General features: G+C 44.8%; 1 protein-coding gene across 1 annotated transcript; it reads right to left on the bottom strand.

The window, feature by feature from the left end:
* ABTB1 (ankyrin repeat and BTB domain containing 1) lies at positions 1 to 27,308 on the bottom strand. The gene is made up of 12 exons (XM_066558109.1): positions 27,162 to 27,308; positions 25,375 to 25,437; positions 24,241 to 24,296; positions 23,079 to 23,223; positions 21,011 to 21,170; positions 20,080 to 20,125; positions 18,968 to 19,084; positions 14,295 to 14,410; positions 8,997 to 9,095; positions 8,255 to 8,422; positions 5,231 to 5,431; positions 1 to 3,498 (listed from the first exon to the last, which is right to left on the bottom strand). Exons 1-12 carry the CDS (start codon positions 27,215 to 27,217, stop codon positions 3,292 to 3,294), a joined length of 1,434 nt encoding a protein of 477 aa, XP_066414206.1. The 5' UTR covers positions 27,218 to 27,308; the 3' UTR covers positions 1 to 3,291.
* Between the last annotated feature and the right edge of the window lie 476 nt (positions 27,309 to 27,784).

Genomic DNA, 27,784 nt, shown 5'->3' with positions numbered 1-27,784 from the left:
TATAATGAAATAGACTATTTTATTGCTGCACACGTGCTTACACATTTCTTCTTAAATATAACCTCGCTCTAATAAATTTTACAATCTTCTTGATTCAGCAAGTGGGTAGTAGTAAATAAAAAGGACAGAGGCAACAAAACACAGAAAGGACACTGGCAACAGAAGAAAAATCTGAAGGTTTTTATTTTGTGATAAAATTATTTGCAGCAAGAATAAAGTGAATTCAAATCTAAGTTTTGTCCTGGCTCCTCTTAATTAGAGAGCTTGCCTGCATGCTGACCATCTGCTTATGCATGCTTTTGGATAGCCCTATTTTGCCAAAAGGGATGGGGGGGAGTTAAAGGATCCCAAGTAATTGGACAATCTGACAGGCCTCACAGATGTGACCACTAAGTGCACACAGACAGATGAGGCATTTGCCTGGAAGCCCACATGGACTTGCACTGCTGGGGAGGCAGATCAAAAGGCCACGCTGACCTTTTCTCCCACATGTACAACTGCAGCCTCACTCACTCCACACTTAAGGACGCAGGAATGGAATTATTCAAGAGCAGCCATATGGAAAATGCTTCCCAGCACTGCTGCTCCCCCTCTGCCTTCCTCCTGCTTTGCCCACTGCCAGTGCCCATTTGCTTTAGCAGCTGAGGCATCTGCAGAGAAAAGCATTAGCACATTCCTTGATAATCCTGCTCCTGCATCTCGCTCAGTACAAGCAGAAGGCAAAGGCCACGTCCTGTTCTCTGGTGGCTCTGTGCAAGCCCCGTGGGCTGTCACAACCACTGCTGTGGAAAGCCAACTGCTAAGATGTCAGAAGCGGAATTTCTGCTGGAGGAGGAGAAGAGATATGATAAACTAAACATCCTGCTTATGTTCAGTGTTATCTTCAGCCATATACAGAGGAGAAACATAGGGGAACTGAACCAACTGAGTTAAGCTGCTGGTTTCTGTAGCAGATTTTCATGAGCCTGACACTCCACTCAGCAAGAAAACAAGCAGTTCTCCTCTCACCCTTCTTTCTCCAAAATATATGGGACTTCATATTAAAGCTTCCTCAATAGCCCTTCACCCTCCCCAAGTCCATGGGGGTTATCTTCATCAGTTGTGCAGGGCTCTTTGGTGGTCCTGTCAAAGACACACTGAGCTTAGAGGTGGACATGGAGGTACATTCCACAAATCACACAAGAAATGCACAGCTCCTTTCCACTCACTGTCCCAAACAGAAGCACATGCCTGCTGCTTCCATGCAGCAACACACTCCTGTGGAGGGACACATCCTCCATCCTCACCCTCATGACTGCAGGAAACAAAACACAACAACTCCTTGCACTTCTTCACAAGGGTTTTCAAACAGAATCGAAGCACATACTGCTTGATAGCTCTGCCACCACCATGCCCTGCCCCAGAGACTTGATCTGCTAGAGACACCACTTAAACCCAGGTGACAAAGTGCACAAGTATCTGGGGTTCAATTATATCAATGAACCTCATCTCTGCTCCCGCCCCCAGCTCTATCCATAGGTTCTGTTAAGTGCTACTCAATCCTGACACATGATTTTGCCAAAGTCTGGCTTTCCAGACTTTGCCCAGAGTCCCCTCCTCACAACTGAGTGCAGCCTGCCTAGTGCAGGTGGTGCCCAGAGCCTGTCCATGTACCTGGCAACAGCTTCAGTGCAGGGGAGGAACAGGCAGTGAGGCTGCAGCTCTCACTTGCTGTGGGGTATATCAGTCTCTCACCTGGTGAGATTAGCAAAGAAAAACTCATCCTCCCAATACATCCACACCTGAAGCACATCTCTGCCAAACCCCAGATCTCCTAACCCCTTAGCCATGAGAGGCACTCCCACCATTACAGAAAACAACATCCTGAAGCTGCAGGGGATCCTTGCCCAGCTCCCACATCACATAATAAAAGCACCTCTGGCACAGGATATTCCACCTCTTGCCTCAGGAAGTGACCAAAATGATTGTAAGAGGTGGCCACAGCAGCCCAGTGCCTGTGCTTCACTCAATGCTTCCTCTCCCTCCTAAAGCACAGCATGGGAAGTTATACCCAGCCTGCACCCTGGAGACTCTCCCAACACCATTCCAGAGATGGACAGCTCCAAGGGCAGCCTATCTGGCAAGGCAAGGCTATGCAGGGTTATCACCTGCTGATTAGTGCCAAGGAGAAGGAACACCATTGCCCTCATTAAGAATCCAGGCAGACAACATGAGAGAACATGACCTACTGCAAAATACAGATTCAAAAACATTCATTAGTACAGACAGTGAATTTCCTGGAGAACAATGAAGCTACAAGGCTCAAGGCTGAGCAAAGCCAGAAGGTCACAGAGGGGGACAGCAGCCCCATGAGAGACCCAAAAGGGCCCTTTCCTTTTGAAAGAGATTTCCAATGACCCCTCTTCCCAGACCCACCAGTAAGTCAGCCTTGCCCTAACACAGTGGACAAAAATAAAGGGAAAAGTGCTGTTTCCAAGAAGAAGGTGTTTCCATTCCCTCTTAAAAAGGGCTGCTCTTCCTTCTTTTGTGCATTGAAAGCTACTGCTTTCTAAGAATGGAAGGATTCTGGTCTCTGCTGTATTCCCAAAGATGCTTGTTCAGAAAGCAAAGCTTTTAAATTCTGAGCACTTCTAAGCAATGAAAAGCTAGGGAAGACCTGGAAATCACTTTTGTTTGTTGTTGTTTTTTTCCATCTAAGTACTAAAATAGCAGGTGAAGACAGTGCCTTCCACATAGCCAAGTACCTCTCTGTCCCATTAGGGAAGCACTGCCCAGTTCTGCCAGTCTTATAGTGCTGACAAGTGACAGTGCTGACCTCCTTTCCCATACACTTATTAAGACTTTAATCCAGTTTTCTTCCTCTGCTGCTGGTAATCCAAAAAATATTCTGGCATAAGCCAGTTTCAGAAGTGTGTTGTACTGAACCACAGAATGGGATGGGTTCTAACCCTAGGCAGTAGGAAGTCCCCAGAACAGCTCCTTCACCATTCCCAACAGCTCACAGTCTCCTCTCCACAGTGTATTGTACAAAGGAGCAGCTACTGACTTAGGCTGAGCTTTGGGAGCTACTTCTGAAAGGAGAAACAAAAAAAAAAACAAAGTAAAACCAAACACAAACCAGAAATGCAAATGTCCAGACACAAATAAATTAAAAAGAAACCATGCCTGAAGGTGGATGGGAAGGAGGACAAAGAATGGGACGTGGGACATTCAGACTCAGATGTTCTTGCACTCCGAGCCAACGCAGTGAGGGCTGTGCAGGCTGCATATGACAGGCAGGGTTTGCACACATCAGCACTCGAGCCCTATGCTGGCCAGGAGGTTTTCTAGAGCTTCAAGTTTCTGGTTGGCCTCCTCAATGGCACTGTAAGTCTGCACGTTGCTGGTGATGTGGAAGCGGATGTCATCGACCAGAGGGATGGAGTCAGTCTCTTGCCGCTCCTCCACGGCCTCTGCGTTCTCCTTCACAGCAGCTGCAAACTCCTCCAACTCCACCAGCTGCACCAGAAGGACAAGAGAACCATTAGGAATACAAGAGGACAGGTAAAGAGATGCAAAGGGTTTAGGATAAAGGTCTCAGACACTGTTAAAGGATCCCACAGAAAAGAAAGGAAAGCTAGGATACATGGAGACCCAAATCTTCCTGCAGACACCACTTGGAGATGCATCCTGCCATCTATCCAAAGGTGACAGTAATATTCCAACAATAAACAGTCTCAGCTGAAGGCAATCTGCACCTCCAACACTGCCCTGTAACACCCTCTAACTAGGCTTCCCTGGTTCTGGTATTGGGGCACATGCACATACACAATATTCCCCCCAAAAAGCTCCCCAGCAGGAACCAGGAGATGTTGCCAGACACTTGGGCAATGTCTTCTAGCACAAAAGCCAGTGGGTGCTTGTGCCCATTTCAGAACTGGGAGCCACAAGTTACAGCTCTCCCTTGACTCAGGCCCATCACCACCAGCAAGGCAGCTGCTCTGCTCTGCACTCAACCTGACAGAATTGGGTCACCCATGAATGATTCTGCACCAGGTTCCCCAGGAATGTGTGGTGAGCTGAGGGGTGAGAGGCAACTTCCATCTGTCTATGCTACTGAACTGTGCCTGGGCACAGCAGGTTGCTGAGCTCTGATCTGCTACCACACTGCCAAAATCCCTCCCTGCTGCCATCAGTGCATCTCCACAGGATGCTGGCAACCACTGATGTCTGAATATCAGCTGGGGTGGCTCTCTCCGTGCCAACACCCTTAAGAAGAAACTCTGCCAATGCTGGGTTCAAGGACTCCCACTCAAGCTAGAGAATGGGGAACACACAAGCAAAGCCCTATCCTGATCATTACTTGGGATATTCAACATCTTTTAAATCCTTTCTTAGAACCCAGAATCTGAGTACATGCGGATGTCATTCCCAAGCTATACACTGAACAAAGTAACAGCCTCAGAACCATTTCCTTTGTTGTTTTCTCACACCAAAAATAATTTCACACCTTTCAAGCTGCAGGTGAAAATGTTACATTCCCATGTGACCTGCACAAGCCATTTATAAAGATCTGTCTCAGCATAAAAACCCTTCATAGGTTCTAGTTTATCCTTCCATACGGCAACTTTCTCGATGAGTCCTGGGTCTAAGATACAAGCACTCAGGATAACACTTGAATTGAGCCCCATAAAGAAAATTTCAGTGTTAAATTCATTACTTCTTGCTGTTCATCAGCAAATTATCCACTGAGCAAATCCCTACTATTTGATTTGTCATCCTGGAGGAGATAGAGGTCACATTGATTTTTCCTATCTAGAGCATTATGCCAGGCAAAATTTCTGCCAGCAAACACTGAATAACATTTCCTGCACAGAGCTCCTCTACTCACCCCTTTGGCTTCTCCAGGCTGCAGCTGGTGTATTCAGGCAACACCATGGCTACTTGGGCACAGTGGCTGAAAGTTCAGTGAAAATCACCTGCCCCTGGTACCTGCAAAGCTTTTTGGGAAACTTTTTCACCCCACATAATGTGGCTTATTGTGGTGACATCAGGTACTACCACACTCCTCCTCCTCTGTCCTAACTCACCATGTGCCTTGCTACTTAACTGCTGCTCATTTCCTGGAAGCACAGTAATCCAGAGAGGACAACCATTAACTACAGACCAAAGTACAACCATTCAATCTGTTGTCTCTATGGCTCAGATACACGGGCACAGGTGGTCACTGCCATGGGGAGTGTTTCAGTACCTTCTCAATGATCTTGGCCATGTACTCAGTGCACTGGTCCTCCAGTCGGGTCAGCTGGAAGAGCTTTGCAATCCTCCAGATGCTGATGATGTTGTCCTCGTCGAGGATCTGCGCCAGGCTCCTGCCGCAGAGGCGCTTGAGCCCGGGCAGCAGGTACATGTCAGCCACACACAGCACGTCATAGGCGTTCTCTGGAGACAGCTGCAGTGACAGGGGAGTTACTGCCCAGTCCCCAGCATGCTGCCTCTCACTGGTAAACTAATGAGCTGTTTGGCCCATTACTGGGCAAGCTGTGACTATGGAGAGACAGGAGCTGTCTTTCAGCCTGCGTCTCCCACTCAGTTACCACAGAGGAATTTCAAGTGCAGCAGGGAGTTTATCATGTTCCAGGTAACCCCAGGGCAGTGCTGAAACATCCAAGGGCACCTGGCTGCTAAAAAATGTTCAGTGTAACAGTGGTGGGTAGCTTTTATCAGACCTACTTCCAAGACACAAACAGAAGAGGCTGGCAGGACAGAGAACCTTGTTCCCACATTTTTCCTACCATTTTATACTGCTGGACTCACATTTTGTGAAAAATATGCAAAATTCTCTTAAGAACCAGCACAACATCCCTGGCATGGGGGGTACACTCAAGGACAGAAAACTGAACTCAAAATAAACTGTAGGTGAGGCCCAGCTGGGTAAGAACATATTCTGCACATCAAATACTAGTGGAGCTCTAACAAGCATTCAGAATGGACTAAATTAATGGACGAACAAACTGAAACTGTTGTGAAGGGTCTTTAACATTTTAAGCCTCTTGAGCAAGAGAACCACCTGCCCATTTCCCTCTTGGGTACTTGGAAGTGATCTGAGAATTAAAAAAGCTGTAGATAAAGTTGGAGACACCACCTCCAGCTTCACTCATCCTCTTCCCCTTGGCTGGGTAAATCCTATTTTTGTCAGCCATCTGTGTCACTAACCTAGAAGGAGAGTTCTCTCTGTTCCTGCTGATGTGAACTGCAAAGAGCTCAGTTACCCACATGCATTGTAACAGTGGACCTGCAGGACACTGCATGCCCTGGCTGTGGAGGAGGCAAGGGCCCTTGCATTTACAGACAAAGCCACACTGGTCTGGATGGAGGAATGAGAATTGGTGCAGCCTCGTCCATTCTCCTGATACCCAGTGAGCAGCAAACACACTGCTGTGCACATCTATATGTGTGGTTGTTCACTCTGACAACTGCAAACAACTGATTTTTTCTTCCCCCACAGCTGTCTGCACCTGTGTTTGGAGAAACAGCTCCCAGCAAGTGACCCAGCTGTGTAACACCCTGCAGCAGCTGGGCAGAAGAATGCAAGATGTAGGAGAGCCATGCCACGAGGGCTATGTATGCACATGGGGTAACAAAGCTCTTGGGATTATTAATCAAGTGCTGCTTTGTCCCTTCATAAGCTGTGGAAACCTCAGGAGTTGGAGGTGCTTGAGCCAGCAGTACTGATGGCTACAGCTCCCCACTGCATCAAGGACAAACCTGGCAAATGTTCTTCCAAGAACTGCCCTCAAGCCTACACAAGTATTCTCATCAGCAACTTGTCTTTGTGCCTGGAACCCTATAACTGCAAACACTGTCACTACTGCGTGGCAGAGAGACACCATAAATCCTTTGCAAAGGAAAACATGGAATTGAGAGTGCTGATACTTGGCTGGAGAAACACAGGCCAGGGAGAACACTCCACGTGTAAATATGGAACTTGAGCTATACTCCTGTCTTCCTAACCATTTTTTTCTGGTAAGTGTCTCATGACAGGTGAACTCTCTGCAGAAGCTCACATCTTGGCTGCTCAGTTTGAAACTCAAGCCATGCACCATTCTGCACATGAAACATATGAGTAAGATCCTTGTAACTCCTACACATTGTTGTTGGTCTGTCCTCCTGACCCAAGCCCAGACAGAGCAGCTGAGGCACCCCTTGGAAAGGAACAGCTGCTTGGGAAACATCCTTCCTGTGAGTCATCACGAGGAGGGCAGGCAGACTGGAGACGTGCAAAGGAACAGGGTCAGGCTGCAGGGCAAGGGAACAAGGTCAGGAGGATCTTCAAGCAGCTTCTTTCCCTCTCTGCCTGCCCCTTCAGCAAGTGGCTGAGGGAAGAGTGCAGGCAAGTGAAGGATCAGCTCTCTGGCATACCAGTATCAATCCTGCCCAACACATCTCTCCTCACTGCTGCCCACAGGTGAACAGACCAGCAGAAACAAGGTCACAGCTGTGTGCACTCTCTGCATGTGGCACCTAACCCAGAGCACAAACACTGCTTGGGGGAAGTGACACTGGCAGGTGCAGCAGCATCTCCAGTCGCTGCCCTGATGCCAGAATGTGTTCTGGGATCTTGCAGAGAGACCTGCTGAAAGCATTTGCCACAAAACCAAAGCAGGAAGCTAATTAAACACTGGGATTTGATGCATCTTCCATTAGGCTGCACCTCCCATTAGGCTGAAAAGTGGGTTAGGGCTAGTTTGTTACTGCCTGCAATACTGAGCACAGCAGGGCACTGGTCTCACAGTGGAACCTTTGCCCACCCCAGTAATAAATAACAGTAGAAATAATGACTTGCTACAAATGGAAAAGTAGGCTATGAGTATGGTTATTTGCCAAGAGTAAATAAGCAGAATCTCTCAACCTATATGTGCTCAATCTGCCATCTACTGGCAGATGCTTCCCTTATCTTTCCACAGAGCCCAAGAGGGAAAGCTGCAAAGATCCTGTATTTATCATGGCAATAAACAGCATGCAACCCAATTTCCAGATTTTTATTGTGGGACAAAAGACTATGGATTTGCCTCCTGAACATCATGCACATGAACTACAACCCTGCCTGGCTTACAGCATACCCCAGTATTTGGATTCCTGAGACAAAAGTAAAGTTGCGGAGTAGGTCAGTAAAATTTAAGAATATACACACAGACCCTGCTCTAGATTTAGAAAAACACTGCTGAAAACACCTCAGAGCTCACCAGCACTGAAGGAAGGACCAATGGCTCACCTCTGTATCATCACTGTAGATGTAGTAGAGGACCCGGATGAAGATGTCTTCTGAGATGTTGTGCAGAGTCACCACAGGGATGCTGGGCTGTGTCTGTAGCTCCTCACTCTCACTGAAATGATCTTCAAGAAGAGCTTTGAAATAATCACTGCGACCACAGAAAAATGCCTGGAGAGGAATGAAAAACCAAAACACTGACACCTTGCTCACTGCACCAAACCAAAGGGCAGTCCCAACCAGCTGTCAGAGCAGCTCAGAGATGTTTCAGAAGTTCAGACTCTGTAACTTTGATTTTCCCTACATTCTGAAGCTGTAGCTCCAATATTTTTCCAGACCTTATTCTATACATGCCTACTCTCAGAACCACAAATTCAAATGGTAAACTCAAGAGATTTGAAATTAGCATGGCACAAGGGCAGGACCTTGAGTTAAGGTTGGATCTCAAAATTCATTCTTACTGCTGTTCATCTACAAATCAAACATTCCTCTCTCCAGATACTGAACTCATAAGCCAGCAGCAGCAGATTTTGCAGCTGTGAATGCCATAGCTGAATTTATAAATTTATCTCCACACCTCTGCAAGAAAGGCAGACTTTGCTGCTTTGTTAAATGCTTTAAATGCAGTTTTCCAGCTGAATCAATGCTGCTTCTGCAGAGAGTATCCAGCACAGGAGTGGGGGACACAAGCAGACTAGATTCATGGCAAAAAGGGAGGAGAGTGAAATACAGCAGAAGCACATACCTTATGGCACAAGAAGTTGTAATCTTCCACACGGAAACACACGTCGGGACAGCTGTTGAAGTTGTCAGTGCTGTCAAAGGGCAACTCCCCAAAGCCAACCTAGGAAGAGACACCAGAAAACCCTTCTTTTAACATTCCTGCTTTAGACACACTCAGGGTCCCAAGTTCAGACTCCTATGTTCTCCCAGAGAATGCCATCCCTCTATTCCCTCAGCACAGTGCAGAGCACCAGAGATGCTCTCAACACAGATTCCAATGCCAGGAAATTAAGAACTCCACTGCTTCTAGCTGCCTCCATTATCCATGACAATTTCCTGACTCTCCATAAACCTTTGGAATGTGTTTCTCTGCCATCTAACAAGGCAGATAACCATGTGGAGGTAAAGTTTACTTCATGCAGTAGGTATCATAAACATACTGGAGCGTAGGACCAGCCTTTTACTGGATACATGTAATAACATATAGATTACATCCATGTATACACCAGTTGGAAATGGTTTGGCAACAATTATTGCCTCACTTGAATAATCCAACATTGTTAGAGCACATTTTAGATTTTTTTTTATTTGATTTGCAGCCAAAGACAATGTTGCAGTATTAATACTCAAGTGAATTATTTTAACAACACACCTCCACCCAATCCCACATGCCAACAATGACAGCACACACCAAAAAAAAAAAGCCTGTTTGCCTTATGTTATTTTAAAGTGACACTTCCAAATATTTTCCCTTTCACCTTATTCTATATACAGCGTGATTCAATTGCAAAAACAAAAGTTTCCCCTGGTTCCTGCTTTCCATACAGGTCCCTTAGGTACCTAGGATAAGCAGTTTATTCCTGCTGTCTTTCATCCAGGAAAATTACATCTCAAGTTTGCACCCAGGAAAACCCTGGCCTGACAAAGATTGGACTCACAATAGCAGACTGTCCATTTCCAACCCACCTGCTTCCAAGAGGGCTTCCAGCTCCACTGAGGAGCCAGATGACTCCTCCCTCCTGAGCTGAACAAAGACACAGACTGGAACACACTAGGTGGGAGCTCTCAGCCAGGCTCAGTGAGGTTTCTCACAAAACACATTTTTGGATGTGGCAAGGCAGCAAGCTGGCAAAAGCTCACACCACCACTGACCATGGCAATCTGGACCCATCCACCACACTCTTGGTCCACAGCAACACTTGCCAGCTTCTGATTCCTGATCACAGGAGAAGCCCAGTGATGTAAATCATGCACAAGGTTGTTGCAGTAATGCTGGCTCTCCATAGCACCTCTCTCCTGCAGTCCTGCTCCACTGGGCAACTCCTGTTCCAGAAGAGATGCAGCAATTCAAGGAATGTTGCCCACCTGATCTATCACCTCTTTTTCATATAGCTGCAAATACAAAGGGCAACAGCTGCAACACAAAGGGCAGCACCTCATCAAAATGAGATGAAAATTGTCCCATTTGTAGATTCCCCAGGCTGCTATTTTACTGTTATCTGTGTCTCATATTTCAAGGCTTTGGTCCTAGGTCTGGGGATCTGCAGCCTGACTCTGTGGCAGTGTGTTACAAACTCCAGTATCATGATGGAACTGCCTGCTCTGTTTGCCTTGCTGCTCTCCCCACCCTATGCCCACAGCTTCCATGTCCTCTCCTACAAATTCTGACAGAAATCTGAAGGCTACAGATTTGCAGGTACATCACAGGTAAAACAAACCTAGAAACAAACTTTGACAAGATGCCACTCTGTGGCATAGGAATTTTAATTTAGATAAACGTCACATCTCCTATGTGCATCCTTTCTTTGCTCTCCTTTCATTGCCCAAAGGTAAATCTCTAAAATAAGTCTATCCCTCTGCAATGTATATGGGAGTTTTATTTGTCTCAGAGTTTGTCTCCTGAATTATAAATTTCTCTGGGCTCAATTTCCTGCTTCTAGCCTTGTCCTGGTCCCCACTCTGCTGCTCAGGTTTACAAGGTTATTTTCAATTCCTACTACAAAAGCAGGTTCATGTCTTTGTTTCTCCTATTCAGCACCAAGTGGCTTTGCAGAATTTTCCCTTTTACTCCCCTTTCAAGTCTCTACTACTTCTACTCTCCTCCCTTGACATGCTTGAGGAATCTAATCTCCTATTCAGGATCTTCCTGCAGAAAACTGGCTTATTCCTCCCACCACCCCTATTCATACAACCTCCTTCATGGGCCTCTGTCCAGGCCAAGCACAGCTGCCAAAGTCAAGTATTCTGCCCAAGGAGCACAACACAAGGTCCAAACACATTCACAGTAACTCAATCACCATATAGAAATACTCTGAATACTCTCCACCATCACACATGGAAGACCAAGTCTTTGCTGCTGCAAATTTCCTATTAGAGCTTAAATAGAAATGTTGCTGGAGGCAAAAACATAGAAAACAAATCAGTGGCAGCAATTTGTACCATGGCCAGATTATCTCAGCAAGAAAATTGTAAATAAATTACAACACAAAATACAGGGGTTGGTGATCTAAGAGATTAGCAGCTCACAACCAGATGCAAGTGGATTGGATACAAAAAAAACCCCTAAATTGGAAACATGTTGTTAATACTTCAGTTCATCTGCCTCTGCCAAACAGGCAAAGCAAAGCACGGGAGTCACTGCCTTGGACAAGCACAGTACACAGGTACAGACAGACAAGATGAACCCATCTACTTGTTTCAAACTGTTCTCCCTATGCATGACAAGATCTAGTTTTACCCCCAAAGTGGCAAATGGTCTCTTTTTTGCAGCCACACCACATGTCAATATGGATGGAAATAACAGTATTTATTTCATGGCAAACTCTGATCCTTTAAGTCTGATTTCATCTTGGTTTGGAACATAAGATCTCAGTTAAAAGGTAACTGAAAAACAGTTACAAGGAAACCCTGGAGTCTGTAACTCAGAGGTCACCTGGCAGACATGAAGAACCAGGCAGACAGTGGGAAGCCACATGGTTTTTTACAGTTGCCTGGCTTTTCATGGTATTTTACTTAAATCTGTCACTGCTAAATTTTATTGCAACAAACTGAGGAAGCAGCTGTTGTGGACAGAAAAATCCTGGCCATTACTATTTTAAAACAAAACACAGACAACAACTTGTAAGAGGAGACATTGGGGGAAAAAAAAGGCTTTCAAGTACAAATAGGAAAGAGAAACAAGGTACTAGAATTATAAATGTGTTTGAGATTTCATAGAATAGATAGTTCTCAATCTAGAAAATAGTAATGAGCTGTAACTGGATATCAAACATTCATTATTTTTTTAGTAGTGCAAGATACCACTAACCATGAAATTGAAATGCACAAAGTTTCATACATCATCCAAGTATCAAAGACATTACATGCAAATTATTTGTTTATACTGAAACAGAAAGCTGAATACATCCCCATTTCATGTAATATGGCATTACATGACATGCAGCAGCTCAAAATGTTTCTTGCCAAATTCTGGAAATGCTAGCTTTTATCCAGAATACAAATACCTATTTTGTTCTGCATAGGCTGGAAAAAAAAATAATGCATGCTTCTCTCCAAAACACAGATGTCTGTGTGTGACTATTCACTTGTTCCTGACATTTCAGGTTACATAGTTTGTATCCTATTCCTTGAATGGCAGCAAACCCTGCAAGAATGAGGATGTGCAGTGCCTCTGTCCCAGAACAAAGATGTCCAATTCATAGAATTTAACAATTTGAAAACATTAGAGTAAGAGATAAATGGCAAACAAACAAAAAGGAACAAACAAAAAGTACCCAGAGAGAGAGAAATGGGAATCTTTTAGAATTTTTCAGGCTTAAACAAAGCACCCACACATGTGCATGGCACACAAATTCCCTAGTGAGCAGGTATGCATGCCCACAGCCTCTTCACTTGCACAGCTGTAATAACTCTAAATACAGCTGTAATGCCACCTTCATTCCAATCTATGAACACAGTGAGAGCCCCACAGCTCACAATTCACAGCACTGTCAGATGATTACACTATTCCAGTTTCCTCCTTTCCTTACAGCTCCTATTCTACATGAAAGAATTAAGAAGGAAAGTGTTTCTAACTCTAGAAGAACAGCTTAATAGGAGTATGCCCATCAAGGTCTGGAATCAAGCAATCAAACAGTAAGTATTCTTTTTATTTGTGAAGTGACTTAAAATATATATAAATTTCACTATTTTGGGGTCCATGGTCCTTTTTTTTAATTCCTGGGGAGGTAATCTGAAGCTTACTTATATTACCACCTCCCTTTAAAGCCTGAAACATTAAAATCTACAAAAAAATGTACAGTTATTTGGAGAAGGCAGGTTACACAGGAAAGATTTCTGAACTGGTAGTTGTAAACTTGATGGAGAAAAAAAACTCCCTCTATAGTGAAATATATCTGAAAATAGCCAGCACAAAACATGTTGGCTTATGAATGTAAGAAACCTTATCCAGGTACACACACATACACTCTGCACCAGGCAGGTCTATTTGGCAGGGGACAGAAAGAGAAAAGGCAATAAGACTTTGCTGTATTACTCAGTCATACAACCTCTGGGCACAGCAGCCACCTAAAATGAGTCCACATTATTAAATACAGTGGGTTAGTATAACAAAAGAGGACAAAAAAAGGACATACATAAGACCAAAATCAATCTGCTAATATTACAGAAAACACCAGATGCAGAAAGAATGAAGGCAACTAATAGCTATCCTGTTCTGCAAATGGGAGAGATCCACATATGTGATCCTAACTAATAATATGATGATATTTTAACATAGTCATCATCAACCTGGGGCTATTTCTGAGGGACAAGACATACTTGGGAAAAGCAGATCTATTGCCAGTCAATTAAATTCTCTTCAGAGGGACTCACATTTCTTCTGGAAATATTTTCAGGGTTTGGAAGCATCCCTCCATTGCAGTGTGTCAGTTCCTAGCAAGCAAGTAAGCCATCCTTCACCTATGTGTCTCTTTGGGCACCAATGCCTGCTGCTACAACCTTTCTAATTCTCAAGAAGGATGGCAAAGAGAAGAGCTGAAGGCCTTGTCCCATTGTATTCAATGGGGAAATCCGCACCAACCACATGAAAAGGCTTTTATTTTCCAAGATCCCTGCTGGGGGAAACATCCAAGGGGAAAGACCAGCACTGACAGCCTCATTACACAATTTTACAGCATTTCCAAGTGATATAAACCTTTCAGTACTTGGAGCACCAGGAAACAAGCCAGCACTAAAGTCTGTACAGCAATGATGTGACTGGACACAAGTGAGCAGCTATCCCAGCCCCAGAGAGCCCAGGAGGAGTAGAAGTGCTCCCTACCCGCAGTTCAGCTGGCAGGGCGCAGTCTGCCAGGAGAGCCAGATCTTCCTGCAGCCGGCAGTTACCTGTGGGCTCAATGGTCAGCACTTTCACACAGGTCCCTGGCTTGGAAGAGACTGCAAGAAGCAAAAAAACAAAAGAGCAGAGATTCCTGAATTCCTCTACCAAAATTCTCTCTCATTTAGATAAAAGACGTGCCAGGAAAACCAGTATTATTGCTGTTCAGCTTTTACTGCAAAACACACACAATTCTTCTATGCACACACACATTCAGCACCCCTCAGCCCAACTTGCTCTTTGGAATCCATGTCATCAATTACAGTTAAGGACCATGGATCAGGCTGCCCTGATCCCTGTAGAAGCCACTCACACACTGCCTTCCCCAGCTACCCCTAGAGCTGACAGTGTCACCTAAGGTAAAGCCCATGCCAGGGAGTTTTTAAAACTAATCTGCTTCTGTGCCTTTCTGCTCTGTCACATGCTTTCACTGGCTCCCACTTCAGCTGTGCCATCCTGACTTCACTGCAAGGAACACAGGGATTTATTCTTGTTTAGCCAGTAAATTCAGCAGGTATGAGTCTGTCCTCTACTCTCCATCTATAGATCCCTGAATCACTAAGACCCCAAAGTTCCCTGACTCCTGCATGTGCCTGACCTAAGCATCACTACCATCAAAGAGCTCAAACAGAGACATTCAGAGACAGCAATTTCATTTGCCTTTTTCAGACCTAGAGTGTCTTCCCATCTTGTCTATCAGCCTACACAATAAAACAGCCCATTAAAGGGAATGCAAAATACATGATCATACTTTAGTGGTCTTGCTATGACCAAAGTTGTTGTGAAGCTCACAGAAGCCAACTCTAACTTCAAACAAGTGGCAGCCCAAAGCAGATCCACTATGATATGATGCCACTCTTGGGACAGCCTTTCTTGTTTTGGCTACCTTGCTCCATCACCTGAGGATGGCCAGCAAGGTTCGGGGGAAGAACTGGAGCATGTAAGACATTGAAGAGTCCCTGGCATACAAGGAAGCATGTGAAAAGAGATAGAGCACCACTGGAAAATGCAAAGTTGTGGTGAGGAAGCCGTAAGATACTGTTAGGAGCCAGAGAGACACAGAGTTAACTCCAAAGCATTCAGAAGAATTTCTGACAGGTATGATTCACCACATTAAAACCCCTCACAGGTGAATCACGCCACCTTGAGACCTCATTTCTCCTGACATTTTGCACAGCATTACATGAGCTCCATCAGATGACTCCATTGGGTCGTGGGCGAAACAAGACCACGATGTGCCACAAAACAAGATCTCCACCCCCACCTCCACATCACTGCTGCACCCTTCAAATATGTCACCACTGTGCCTCTCCATAGGCTGCATATCCCAGAAAGATTGCTGGAAAGGGAAGGATAATCTACCAGTACAAAACAGTCAGGTACCATGATTGCTACCCACAAAGCTCACCAGCAAGGAGACAGGCTGCCCTATTAGTATGAAATGCTACTCTCAGATAGGTGACTTCAGGGTAAATAAGCTAAGAGGAGGACTGGCACCAACAAAATCAGACTGAGTGCATTTTCTCAAAAAGCCCTGATCACTTACACACCAGTATGAGAGAAGGAAATTTCTTACTTTGCAATTAGAAATTCTTCATGGCAGAGAGAAACATTTGTATTTCTGTAGTACTTATTGTAACAGTCACCAGGTCAGGTTCTGTAAGTGCTAATGGACTCAGCAAGTTTTAAGTGAAGGCAAAGAGCTCTTCTCTTGGGATCCACAGAGCATCTGTGAACTTTCCCAGTGACACAAAAGAACAGTGATTTTTCTGAGAAGCAAATCTATTCAGACACTGCATCTCAAATCCAAGGGCACGGCCCTTTGGTATCACTCAAAAATCTTTCCTAACAGAGACAACAAAAATCAAACTTGTGAAATAGGAATAAGCTGCTGGCTGCCAGCAAGGAGCAGGGACCATGAAAGAGGAATGCAAGAAATACAAATGGAGGGGTTTCTGAAAAAAGCAACATAAACAATGCAAGGAGCTGAAGGGAACAACCAAACTGTGGTTGAGGTTCTCTGTGTTTCTTCCCAGTCTAGAACAGCTGTACAGAACTGAACATCACCTACCAATCTATCAGCTGCCTTGGTTTCCTGCTCAACACTTCTTTGCAGTCTTCTGGTTAAATTGAGCCAATGTACCATAAAACATAAAAGCCACAAATAAACCACACTAAATGCCAAAACCTTCAAAATGTTCACACTCAGATTGTGTCTTCTTCCTTATGGCATAATTAGCTATAACCAGAGATTCTGCATATTCAGTGTCCTTGCTACAATGGTAAGCATCTCAAACCTTGCTCTCATCCTTTTTGGCCTAAAACTTGTTGAAGTAACTGCAGAATATTTATTTTTTAATACATGCATTTTTACAGGAAGGATTATGGCTTAATCTGGACAAACTGTTTGAGCTCTTCCAACACTGCAGTAATTTTTCCTTTTACAGCCACAATATACACACAGGGGAAAATAGGCAAGCATTCACACCCAAATATATCTCAGGTGCAACAGAAGGCACTGGGTCATCCACCTCCTGTACTACTGCCTGTGCATGCCAAGATAGTAAGTGCTTTTGAAATACTGATTGACTCTAGATAATGAGATTGCAGACACTGCAATTATCCAGTGGAGCTTCAGAGGCTTGAGTTCATCTTGTTTTCTTGTTTCAACTTCATAATACAGACGCAATACATGACCCTGCTCTGCAAACCTGAATCAGATGTCTGTTCCACAGCACGCACTTGGAACAGGTTTCTAAAACACTCAAAGAAACAGACACGCTTTGTCAAGTGCCAGACATGATGTGATCTAAGATCTTTCCAATTTTTTAACTTCTATAAATCTTACATGTACAGCCTTTCTGCAGAATCAAGTTTTCCTGGCTTCCACAGGAGATTTAAGAAACAAACTTTTAACAGTTGTTCTGTTTGTTCAAATCCAACTTGTCATAAATAAAAATCAAGACTAGAACTTCCATCAGTGCTTTAAACCACCCATAGATAGTCTTCTGTCAGGCCTCAAAACTGAAAAACTAGTTCCTCCCCAAAGAACAAAGAAGTTAAATTATTTGTCCAGTGTCATTGTGTTTCCAAGTGGTGCTGTTATTTAAAACTTCCAACTAACCTGAAACTTTACTTCATTATTTTCCCTCTGAAAACCCACCAAGAAATGAGCTTTTTTGCAGTTCACAGATTTAAGCACCTTCTTTTCCTTCCACAATATAATATGAGATTTTAAATAAATTAATTTAATGGAATGTCTCAGCTAGACCCTGGGAGAAAAAGATAAAAAGAAAAAAACAGATCTATGGCATCTTACTGAATTACTCTGACATCAAAAGATGACACAAAATAATTTTGTTACCTGATTTCTGAGCAGCTTTTATTTTATATTCATTCACCACTCCCCTTTTCTGCCACTTACTTAATACAAACTGATACCTTACAGTTTTTGTAGATACCAAGAGATGCATTTCTAATCTCTTCAGGTCCATGTTTATATTTGTGTTTACACAACAGAAGTAAGACCTGTGACACAGCTTCCATACACCCTGGTCTACATGGGAACAGCTGTAGCATGGTAATCTTGTACCCCACCACCTCCAAACAACTGCACATGTGTAAAGAGAGACCTGCACATGGTAATATCTTCCATGTGATTTGCAGATGAGGAATTTCTTGAGCCAGAAGTATTCTATTAATTATGTCCTGCAGCTTCAGGAGGCTGAATGAATACAACTCATATTCAAAAAGAAAAGGTGGAACAGCTACACCCCTGCCTTTTAGATCAGGGAAGAAGATGCTATTGCCTCTAAACTATAGAATGGAGTCTCTTCTCAGAAAAAAAATTAACTTGATTAAAGGAAGGAAGTTAACTCAGAGCACAGAATAAGAATCAGCAGCTTTCAGCCTGAAGGTTTTGTTATCCAGTAATTTTTTCTGCTTCGTGACTAACACCACTTGTGCTGCTCTGATTGCTCTTCACGTGTGCATTAGCTCCAGCTAAGGAGATGAATGATCAACTCCAACTGCTGGTCTTCATGAAATAAGCTTTGGATAACAAAAAGTCCTTAAATAGAGGATTGTTTCATTTAAGGTTTGGCACATCCATGTGTTACTAATATACACATGCTTTCAGAAATACTTCTTTGCTTTTAAAAAAAGAGTTCTATCTCCCTCTGCACCCATTTTAGGCCAATTACCAAATACTTTGGTTTAGTTAGGGGTCAGATAAATGCAGAAAATTACCTCTAACTGTATATATTTTATCTTTCTGGGGATTTAAATAAGCTCTATGTTGGAAGACACTTCCCAATATATACTCCACCAGGCTCAATTGAATGTCTGGCAACCATGGCAAAGTCCTGCTGCCATGGCTGCTCTACTATAAAGGAAGCATTCACTATAAATTATAAACATTCATGTGTCAGAAACTACTACAGCTACCCTACAGAAAGGCCATGACTGAAAACTGTCATGCAAATGTGAAAATTCCACAACAGCATCATTTTCCAGAAGCCCCAAGGACACCATGAAATATCCACCATCACACTTTCCTGCTTCTCCCTGGAAGGGCACACAGGCACAGCAGAGACAACAGCAAGTCAAATGCTTACCAAATTCATAGACTTTTTTACATTTGGTCTCCAAATCATCAATGAGATCCTGCAGTCGACACTGCTTGGCCAACCTCTTGCAATCACTGACATATTCTACATCAATATCCAGACGACCTGTCAAGAAGAAATGCAGTCAGCTCACTTAATCCACAAGATTTAGGCATAAAAATGGCAAAAATAAGGATGAAAGACTTCACAGCACAGAAATTTAGTAATTAGATGCACTGCCTCACTTTTTAGCATTCACTTACAACTCAGTGCCAGAAGCTGAGACTTGGTATTCCACCACCACCCACCACTTAAATCAATAACAGTTTGGCATTTAACTCACATTTCCACTCTCCAGGGTTTACCCTAATAGCTTCATTCAAGAGTCGAAGGACCAAAGAGGCTATACAAATATCTAATTCCCTCAGAAAATCAAAAAACAGCAACATAGCAGCAGCAGGCATGACTGCCACCATTGAATATCTGACTTTCAGGCTCACAAGTTTTCTTCCCAGGATCTTTTACAGTCACTGAAAACGTGGCAAGGGACATTTCTGAACACACTGTATTGGAAAAGAAGAGCCTTGAAGACAATGTTAATTTCTGGCACCACCTCCTGGCCTGAGACAGTTCAGCATTTAGCATGCCCACAGTACAACACTGGGTATTTTCATAGAAGGTTTAGGATCAACTTCTGCTCAAAAAAAAATACTAGAATATAATCAAAACATTCAGCACACACTATTCAGGTCTGCCAAACTGAAAATGTCCTATATGGGAAACTGGCTTTTCACCACCCTATGAGGCTGTTACACCAGATGACACATTTTCCTTCCTTAAGTCAAAAATACAGTCTCCAAATCCATCCAACCAATCAACCTAAGCTGATTTTGGTTTTAATTGACTGTATAATTACTGGCAGGACAACAATTGGCAAAAGGTACAAACATCTTGGAAGAGGTGGTGATTGCTCACATTCTCCTTTTTTGCCAGCAGAGAGGATTTGTTGGCAACTCAAGCACCCAAACACTGCTGAGTGCAAGGCTGTGCCACTCAGTGCAGAAGCACAGACAGCTGCCCACCAGGCATGTAAACAAACACCAGAGGGCAAGGTCATTTACCTGTGTATAGATACTGCAGAAGAGCTCCAAAGGCTGCTGGGTTAATCTAAAATAAAACAAGAGAAAGTTACATTTGGAATCACCATGGATTTAACACTGAATTAGAAACATGATCCTGAACAAATAAGGAAAAAAACCCCTTAAAGTAAGAACTCACACATGATGATTTACTTGCTCCTCACATAACTAATGCTGCCATTCCACCTGGCTCACACAGCTCCTTAATGTTTCAACTGATACTAATCCCTCAGGTACCTCAGGGGTCAGGACCTGACTAATGGAGGAACTCAAAAGACACAGTTGTAATACAGGCTCTGCAAAATCCAGGTTTTTACTGATCATAAACATTTCCACATCTTCCTAATTCTAGAAGAAAGATGTTCTTGTACAAAGAAAGAGGAGAGCAGTGTTCTGGGAAACTGGAATTATGTTTGTCACAAGAGGATTTGCACTGCCAGAGTCAAGTTACAGAAATGTGTGCCAGAGTATTGATGGTTAATGGATGGAATGCACTTATGGCCTATTTAGTTCTTGCTGGAAAGGCAACAAAAGGGACTCAATTAGTGGCAATTATGGAGGTGATGTCTTCACCACAGACCACCTGTCCACCAGGAATTAGACAGACTCAACTCATCCCAGAGAGGGGTCATGATGCAGCTGGCAGATGGTAACAGCTACATGCTACTGCAATTAATTAAGATATGTTTGAGTCCATGACAGAGGGAATAAAAGGAAGGTATGCAATCTACAGCTTTTTGTTATCTGAAAAAGATGCAATTTTACTGCATAAAGTGCCTCCACAAGCCCTTCTCCTCAACTAGGGTCATTCTGAGCCCCAGGAGCTATTCACTGTGGAAGTTAACCCTCAAACTCACTTTCCTCACCCAGCTGGAGCAGCAAAAGAAAGAGCTGGAAGCACAGCCTTGCTCACCAGTGGGTGCTTCAACACTATCATGTTTTTCCCCTTCCATTTGGTCTCAAACATCTCTGCAAAGTAGGCGCTGCGGGCGCTGAGGATGCAGCGGTGGGCACAGAAGGATTTGCCATGGACGATGAAAACAATGTCACTCTGGTAACCCTGCTCCAGCAACCTGTGAGGAACAGAGACAAGGGAAACTCATTGCAGGAGGAAAAAGGAAAGAATGGAGTAATGCTAGCGGGGAATATGGTACAATTAGGGCTAAATGAACAAATACCCATGGGCGTTGCAGTCTCTCCCTGCCCAGCAGGAAGGCCAGCACAGGGGCTGGTGCTTCACATACTGGAGTGGGGTCTCACTCCCTTCCATAACTCACAGAAGTTTTGTTAGTGCAACAGGAGGCTGCAGAATGAAATCTTCCTGTCTTAGGTGAACACCTGAACACAAGATTTTAAAGTGGAGCTAGTTGCTGCCAAGCACATCTTCAAAAGTTAACACTGCTTTTAAATTGTCAGACGTCAAAAAAAAAGAAAGTCATGCAAAATGACACACTTTCAAAAAGAACTACTCTGTTACAAATTAAGATGCAACTTTCCTGCTCTCTGGGCGCTGTCAGCATGCATGCTTTAACCATGTAACAAATAGGAGAAGACTTGACGTCCCCCATCCTCAGAAGAAGGAAGGATGTGACAGGCATGAAAAACAGGCAATTACCACATCAGAGGTGGTAATTGTTTATGCCTGCATGCCCATACCTTCATTCCTCAAAAGGAAAATAAACCCTGCTACTTCTACAGTTTACAGCAACCATCACCAGTGTTTTCTAATGCCCATCAGTCCTTCCATATATATCCTCACCAACATCCTCAAGAGGTCAAATCAGGTGAACATCAAGCATCATACTCCTCCTACAGAGCTGGACTGGTGCACAGAAAGGTGTGGTCACACACAAAGATGTTGTCAGTTTTGAATGCCAACCTCAATCTCCTGCCACTAGCACACCCTTCCTTCTAAGAGTCAAACCAAACAGAAGCATCAGGTTCTTACTTTCTTCCCCCCAACTGCTGCCCTTCGTTTCAGTTTTGACACAAGGTCTATTTTAATGAGAAGCAGAAACCAGCACAATTTAGCTTTCATGTATGTTCAACCCTGCACATCTGAGCCACAGTCACCAGGGCAGTAATAAATCACCCTGCAAAATTCTGCTTCCCTGAAACATAGAATCCAATTTTACTCAGATAAATGAGTTTCCTTCCTCCCCTTGTTTCCTACAGCTTCAGAAATTAGGACACTGTAGTACTGGGAAGATTGTCAGATTTTTCTAGGACTTATTAACACTCCAGTGTCAAAAAAACAAAAAACCCCACAAGGTTTTAACATTTGTAAGTCAGTCCAGTGGGAAATAAAAAGGAAAAAAAAAAACCAACCAGCAAGTCTGTAATAACATCAGAGTTACCAAGGTAGAGAAACAGCAAGAAGAAAAGCTTGAAACTATTCCTCTACTCTGACCAAGTTAGCCTGCCACCTGAGGTCTAGTGCAATGTGGGACAGGCAATTTTCAGAAGTATCTTAACAAATTTTAATAACCAAAAAGAAAGAACTGGACAATGTCACTGTGAATCAGTTTGAGGCTTCTTAAAGTGCTCTGTTTCACAAATGAGAAACATTTTATCTGTGTTGAAAATTTACACTTGCAAGCTATAGTACCCTCAGGCCTGAAACTTAACTTCAGTTGACATACTATCCTAAATTGTTGATGTGGTTTTAGTGATCAGATTTTGGTTTGACAGTCAAAGATGACAGCTTAGAGCTTCTGCATTATAAAGACCAGCTTTCTGTTGACTCGAGTCTGTACCCAACTCACTGGAGGCTATGCACACACACACACCTGGAGATCATCCCTTAGGGCACAGAGGAACACCCCTTAGGAAGCTCTACATGCCCAGGAACAAGAGAGGTGTGCCCACCGCTGCATCCTCAGCTGCCTTTCAAAGCTGCCCTGAACAGAGACCAGGATCCAGCTGGATGCAGAAGAGCTCAGGCAGGCTGCTGGCTGCTCTGCCCCTGCCCACGTCCTTACCTCTGCAGGAACACATCATAGTAGTCCCTCCTCATGCACTTGGCTGTGATCTGCTTGTACTCCTTCAGCAGCCGGCGGATGGCGTCGCTCAGAGCTCCGTACAAACAACGCTCCCCATCAAAAGTGTTCGCCTCACACTTGGCTCCTGTAAAACAGACACAGGCCAGTGTTAGAGCCTTCTCCAGTGTCCCCAAATAGTCACTAAACAGGTATAATTTCTGTCTGCTGACATGTTTCACTGTGGTCCCCTCTGCTGAGGAGCATATTGACAAAAACTGGAGCTTCCCTCATATGGGTACAATCTAAAGCTGCTCTCCCACAGACAAATCCCTTTCTGAGGAAGTCATGACTTGTTTAAACTGACCTGTGCAAAAAGCCTCTCAGCATGGTTCCAGCAGTGTTCTGGGAAGACAAATCTCACTGAACAAAGAGTGCAATCATTTCTTGGACTGTTAAGAACTCCTCCTAGTAAGTATTTCGGCTTTGTATAACTTCTTTAGGTTAGAACCTGCTAGAATTTTGGAGGGCATTTGCATTTTCCTATCTAGAATTACACAAGTGGTTTATTTAGATGCTGGGAATAAAGTAGAAAACCAAACCTTTTGAGATGTGACTCTGCACTCTGGTTCCTCTGGCAAAACACTACCAGTGGGAATCTGGGTGCTGAGAACCAAATGGGCAGGCACATGGCCTGAAGAATAGGTCTTGCTTTGTTTGAGATTAGCAAAATCCCTTTTAAGTCCTGCTTACAAAGCCAGGCTATCAGTAGAGTACAAGAAAGTTTTACACAGGCAATCCTTCCTATGACGGACAACTCTTAGATCAGCATATTCCCCACACCACTGCATCCTCACAAAACATCTGCTGTGATTTCAGAAAGTCATGCTGCCTTGAGCCATCACAGACAGCTTCCCTTTCTGTGCATTTTCAAGATTTCAAGCAAATCAAGAAATTTTAAGCAATTTCAAGAAACAAATTCAAACAGCAAATGGTCTGCAAAAGAGACCATGAAGGTGTGTGCAGGGCACCCTCTGTAGCCTGAGATCACTGATCTGATGGTTGGTTGTAACAGAAGTTTCCACAAGGGACAGCTAGAAGGACATACAATCCCAACAGACCAGAGGAAGATACTGCACCCTTATCAGGAGGACACTTTGCTCACCATTGGCTAGAAGATAACGTACAAGCTCCTCATGTCCACACAGACAGGCGTAATACCTGACAATAACGAGAGAAAGAAAATTAGAGATGCTGTAGGAAGAAAAATTCAGTGTTTTGGCACATCACCACACACAGATCACAGCACTGAGCGTCCCTGAGAAGCTTGGGAGATGACTCCTGATAGGAGTGAGGAATCGCTACCAAACAGCACAGAAGCCTGATCCCAGCAACAGACTAAGCAGGATCTGTTCCCAGCAATCCCAGGCACTGCAAGGAGATCTCAAGGTCCCAGTTTGGGTTCAGCATCCTCTGTTGCACCACCAGCTGCCAAATCCATCCTCATTTTAATGGAGATCATTTCATGGGCACTCAGCAGTCCACTGAATTCTCAAAAGCACTCCTTGCTCCTTCTGTTGTCAGCCTGACTGCTGCACGCTGTGCCAAGGAGGAAACAGCACCCACACTGGGTGTGCAGCAAATCCACCCCCCGAAGTTCTACTACAATGAGTGTTGTTTTCACTTTCACAGTCTAAGCCTTTCATGATTCTCTTTCACAAGGTCCTCAAGTTGTCCTACAAATTAGGAGAATCTTGTAATGTGCATTGCAGCAGCCAAATGTTAGTCTACCTTTACTTTGGGAAGTTATTCTGTACTCTAAATATAATGCAGATGTCTAAATGTCCTTTAGAACTGTGGGGAGGTAACAAGCTCACAGCACATTCCTCAGCACCTCCAGGGGGTTCCTCATTACCTACTGCCAGACAGACTGTGATCCCACTGTCACTTGGCATTTTACCAGGCCAAGCTTTCACCCAAAAAGACATGCTAGAATGCTATAGACTTTGGTGAGGGAAAAGCCTCATCCAGCCAAGAGCAGAGTGCTTAATCCAGGTAACTTGGCCACAAAACCCCACTTGTCAGCATCACTACAGCGAGCCCCAGTGAAATTGGGAGACAAAGACACATTTAGCACAGCACCCACAGGGAAGAGAAGCAGAACTACATAGCCAAAGCTCCAAAAAAGCAGAACCTGAGACATTTTGTAACAGTGCTCGTGGCTGCTGATGCAGAGAGAGTAAAGGAGCTCCGAGGCCCTACCCCCCGCCCAGCCAGTGCTCCAGGCTGCAGCACTCACAGGGGTGTACTGTCCCACTTATCACGGACATTAATTTCCACATCTCGCTGCTCAAGAAGGTATCTGGAAGAAAAGGGAGAGAGCGAAGTTATAACTTCATGCAGCTACTCACTCAGTCACATCTCCTCTTTCAGAAGATGTAATTTCAAGTTCATAGAGTAACTTCCAAAGGTATGACAGGATCTTGCACTGGACTTGGGGAACTGTCAGCTGTGGCTGAAGGGGCATCAGCCAAATCTTCAACCCAAAGAATGGTGTTCTACAGCATGGTCTGACAGCTGCCTTCAATCTTAAGTGGTACACATGGGGAAAGAGGGTAATCAAATGCATCTCTAACAGGGCAGCAATCTCAAAAGAAGCCTGAGTACTTCTGCAGCACCTTCACATTCCCCAGCAATGCTCCCAGCCTGGGTGCTTACAAATAGGTGGCCAATTTTATGAAGCCAAGACTGGACTCCCCTCCTGCTCATGGCTTTTCCTGACAAAAGCAACAACATCAGTGGCACTCCAGACTGCTCTTAAATCCTGCCACTTCCTTGTCCTGTATGTTTAGGCTGGATCCAATGATGCCAACACTCCCTCTTTGACACCTCTAGAAGCCAGACTTTGCCTTGCAGACAAATCTCCTATACAGCCTGGCTCTTGTTAGAGCCTGTACTGCAACAACCACATGTAAAAGTCCCTCTCAGCCTTCACCAAGACTCTTGAGTTTTGGTTTTTTATCACTCACCACATGAGTTGTCTCTTTCACTCCCTTCACCTTTGTTGTCTCACACTTCAGGTTCCTGTGAACATGTTCAACACACCAAGCAGCTCAGCTCCTTTCTGCTCAGTCCCATGTGTATCCCCCTGCTCTGACAGCACTCTCAGACTCTCATTTCTCCACAACTACTTCTATACAGGTCATCTTAAATCTCTATAAGACCATCCCTCAGACCCTTCCTTCTGCAGTAAGCCTGCAATTTACTGCTTCCAATGATTTAATGTAACACAATCACAACAGATAACAATGTTCTCCAAACCTTATCTATCTGCACACTTATCCTTCACTAGCAAGCACTTTGAAAGAGAGGTTGCTTTGATTATCTGGCATATCATGCATTAAGAGCTAGAAGAATCAAGTAGGATAAAGGGGTGAAGAACAGTTTTAGATTCAAACCATGAAATGCAGGGAAAAAGCTTGTTGTAAACTCTGAACCTTGCATTCACCCTGCAGACAACAAGCCCATCTGCCTCCTGATCCGAAATCACTGCAGTTAAGCTGTGCTGCTTTGAGATGAGCGAGGAAACTTGACCTGAAATTTCAGTATCCCCATATTTCTCAGACATACTCCCGCAGGCTACAGCACAAGGTGTCTAAGCATTTCCATGACGATTGCGTCCCAGGGATCCAGCTTCCTACCAACGCAAATACCATTTCCAATAGGAAAGAAGAGCAGCTGGAGAGGAGCCTTGTGCAAGGACATTTGCCACCGGCAGCATCCACACCCACGAGCACGCAGTGACCGTGTGACACTCAGACACCTGCCGGAACCGGGCACACCTCACCCGAACCTAACCCCGGCAAAGCCCCGCTGCACAGCCAGCTCCTCGGGGTGCAAACAAGCGGCATTTTTGTACGAGAAACAAACTGTGACAGCCGCCCTAGGGAGGCCTGGCACGAGCTTCAGGTGAACACGCCCCAACGAGGCCGGGCCGCCCCGACAGGCTCGGCCGCGCTCGCCCCGGTGACCGGGGCGGTTAAAGCAGCAGCGGGTGCGAGGGACCCGCTCCCCGGCCCGGCTCACCGCACGCGGCTCACGTCGCCCTTCTTGCAGCTGGTGAACAAGTCGCTGGTGTCCATGGCCGGGCCAGGCCGCGGAGCGGCGGCGCCGCATTGACGCGGAGAGCGGAGGAGCTGCCGCGGAGCCGGGCCGGGCCGAGGGGCAGCGGCGGCGGGGCGGGCACGGCGGGCGCTGTAAACACGGCAGCGGCTCCGCCCGCCCGGCCCAGCGCCGCCCCTCCCGCAGCGCCCCCTGCGGCCCGGAGGAACAACTGCCGGCCGCGCTGCGTGCGGACCTAGCGGCCTGAGCTCGGGAAAAGGGAACCGGCCCTGAACAAACCGAGGGAACTGGGGCTCAGGAAAAGGGAACCGGTCCTGAACAAACTGGGAAGATGGGTCTGGAACACACCTGAGGAGGGAGCTGGCCCAGAACATGTTTAGGATGGGGTTTGGAACATGTGGCAGGGCTCTCTCTGGGCTCCGTGCTGCACTTGTGACAGGATGGGTTTCATTAATCCATTCAAATACAGCTGCCAAGAGGATGGTGCCAGACTCGTTTTGGTGGTGCCCAGCAACAGGACAAGGAGCAAAGGCCACAAAGCAAAACATAAGAAATTCCACCTCAACATGAGAAATAATTTCTTTTGG

This window comes from Molothrus aeneus, chromosome 12, assembly GCF_037042795.1.
Source record: "Molothrus aeneus isolate 106 chromosome 12, BPBGC_Maene_1.0, whole genome shotgun sequence".
Taxonomy (NCBI): Eukaryota; Metazoa; Chordata; class Aves; order Passeriformes; family Icteridae; genus Molothrus; species Molothrus aeneus.
The sequence above is the reverse complement of the archived record's forward strand: the minus strand, read 5'-3'. Positions and strand labels throughout refer to the sequence as shown.

Excerpts from the sequence above, each read along its gene's own strand:
- ABTB1 (XM_066558109.1), bottom strand. The coding sequence starts at position 27,217 with ATGGACACCAGCGACTTGTTCACCAGCTGCAAGAAGGGCGACGTGAGC. Across the intron at positions 25,438-27,161 it reads GGCGACGTGAGCCGCGTGCG|ATACCTTCTTGAGCAGCGAG; the intron begins GTGAGCCGGGCC and ends CTTTTCTTCCAG. Across the intron at positions 14,411-18,967 it reads TAAAAAAGTCTATGAATTTG|TCTCTTCCAAGCCAGGGACC; the intron begins GTAAGCATTTGA and ends TGCTTCTTGCAG.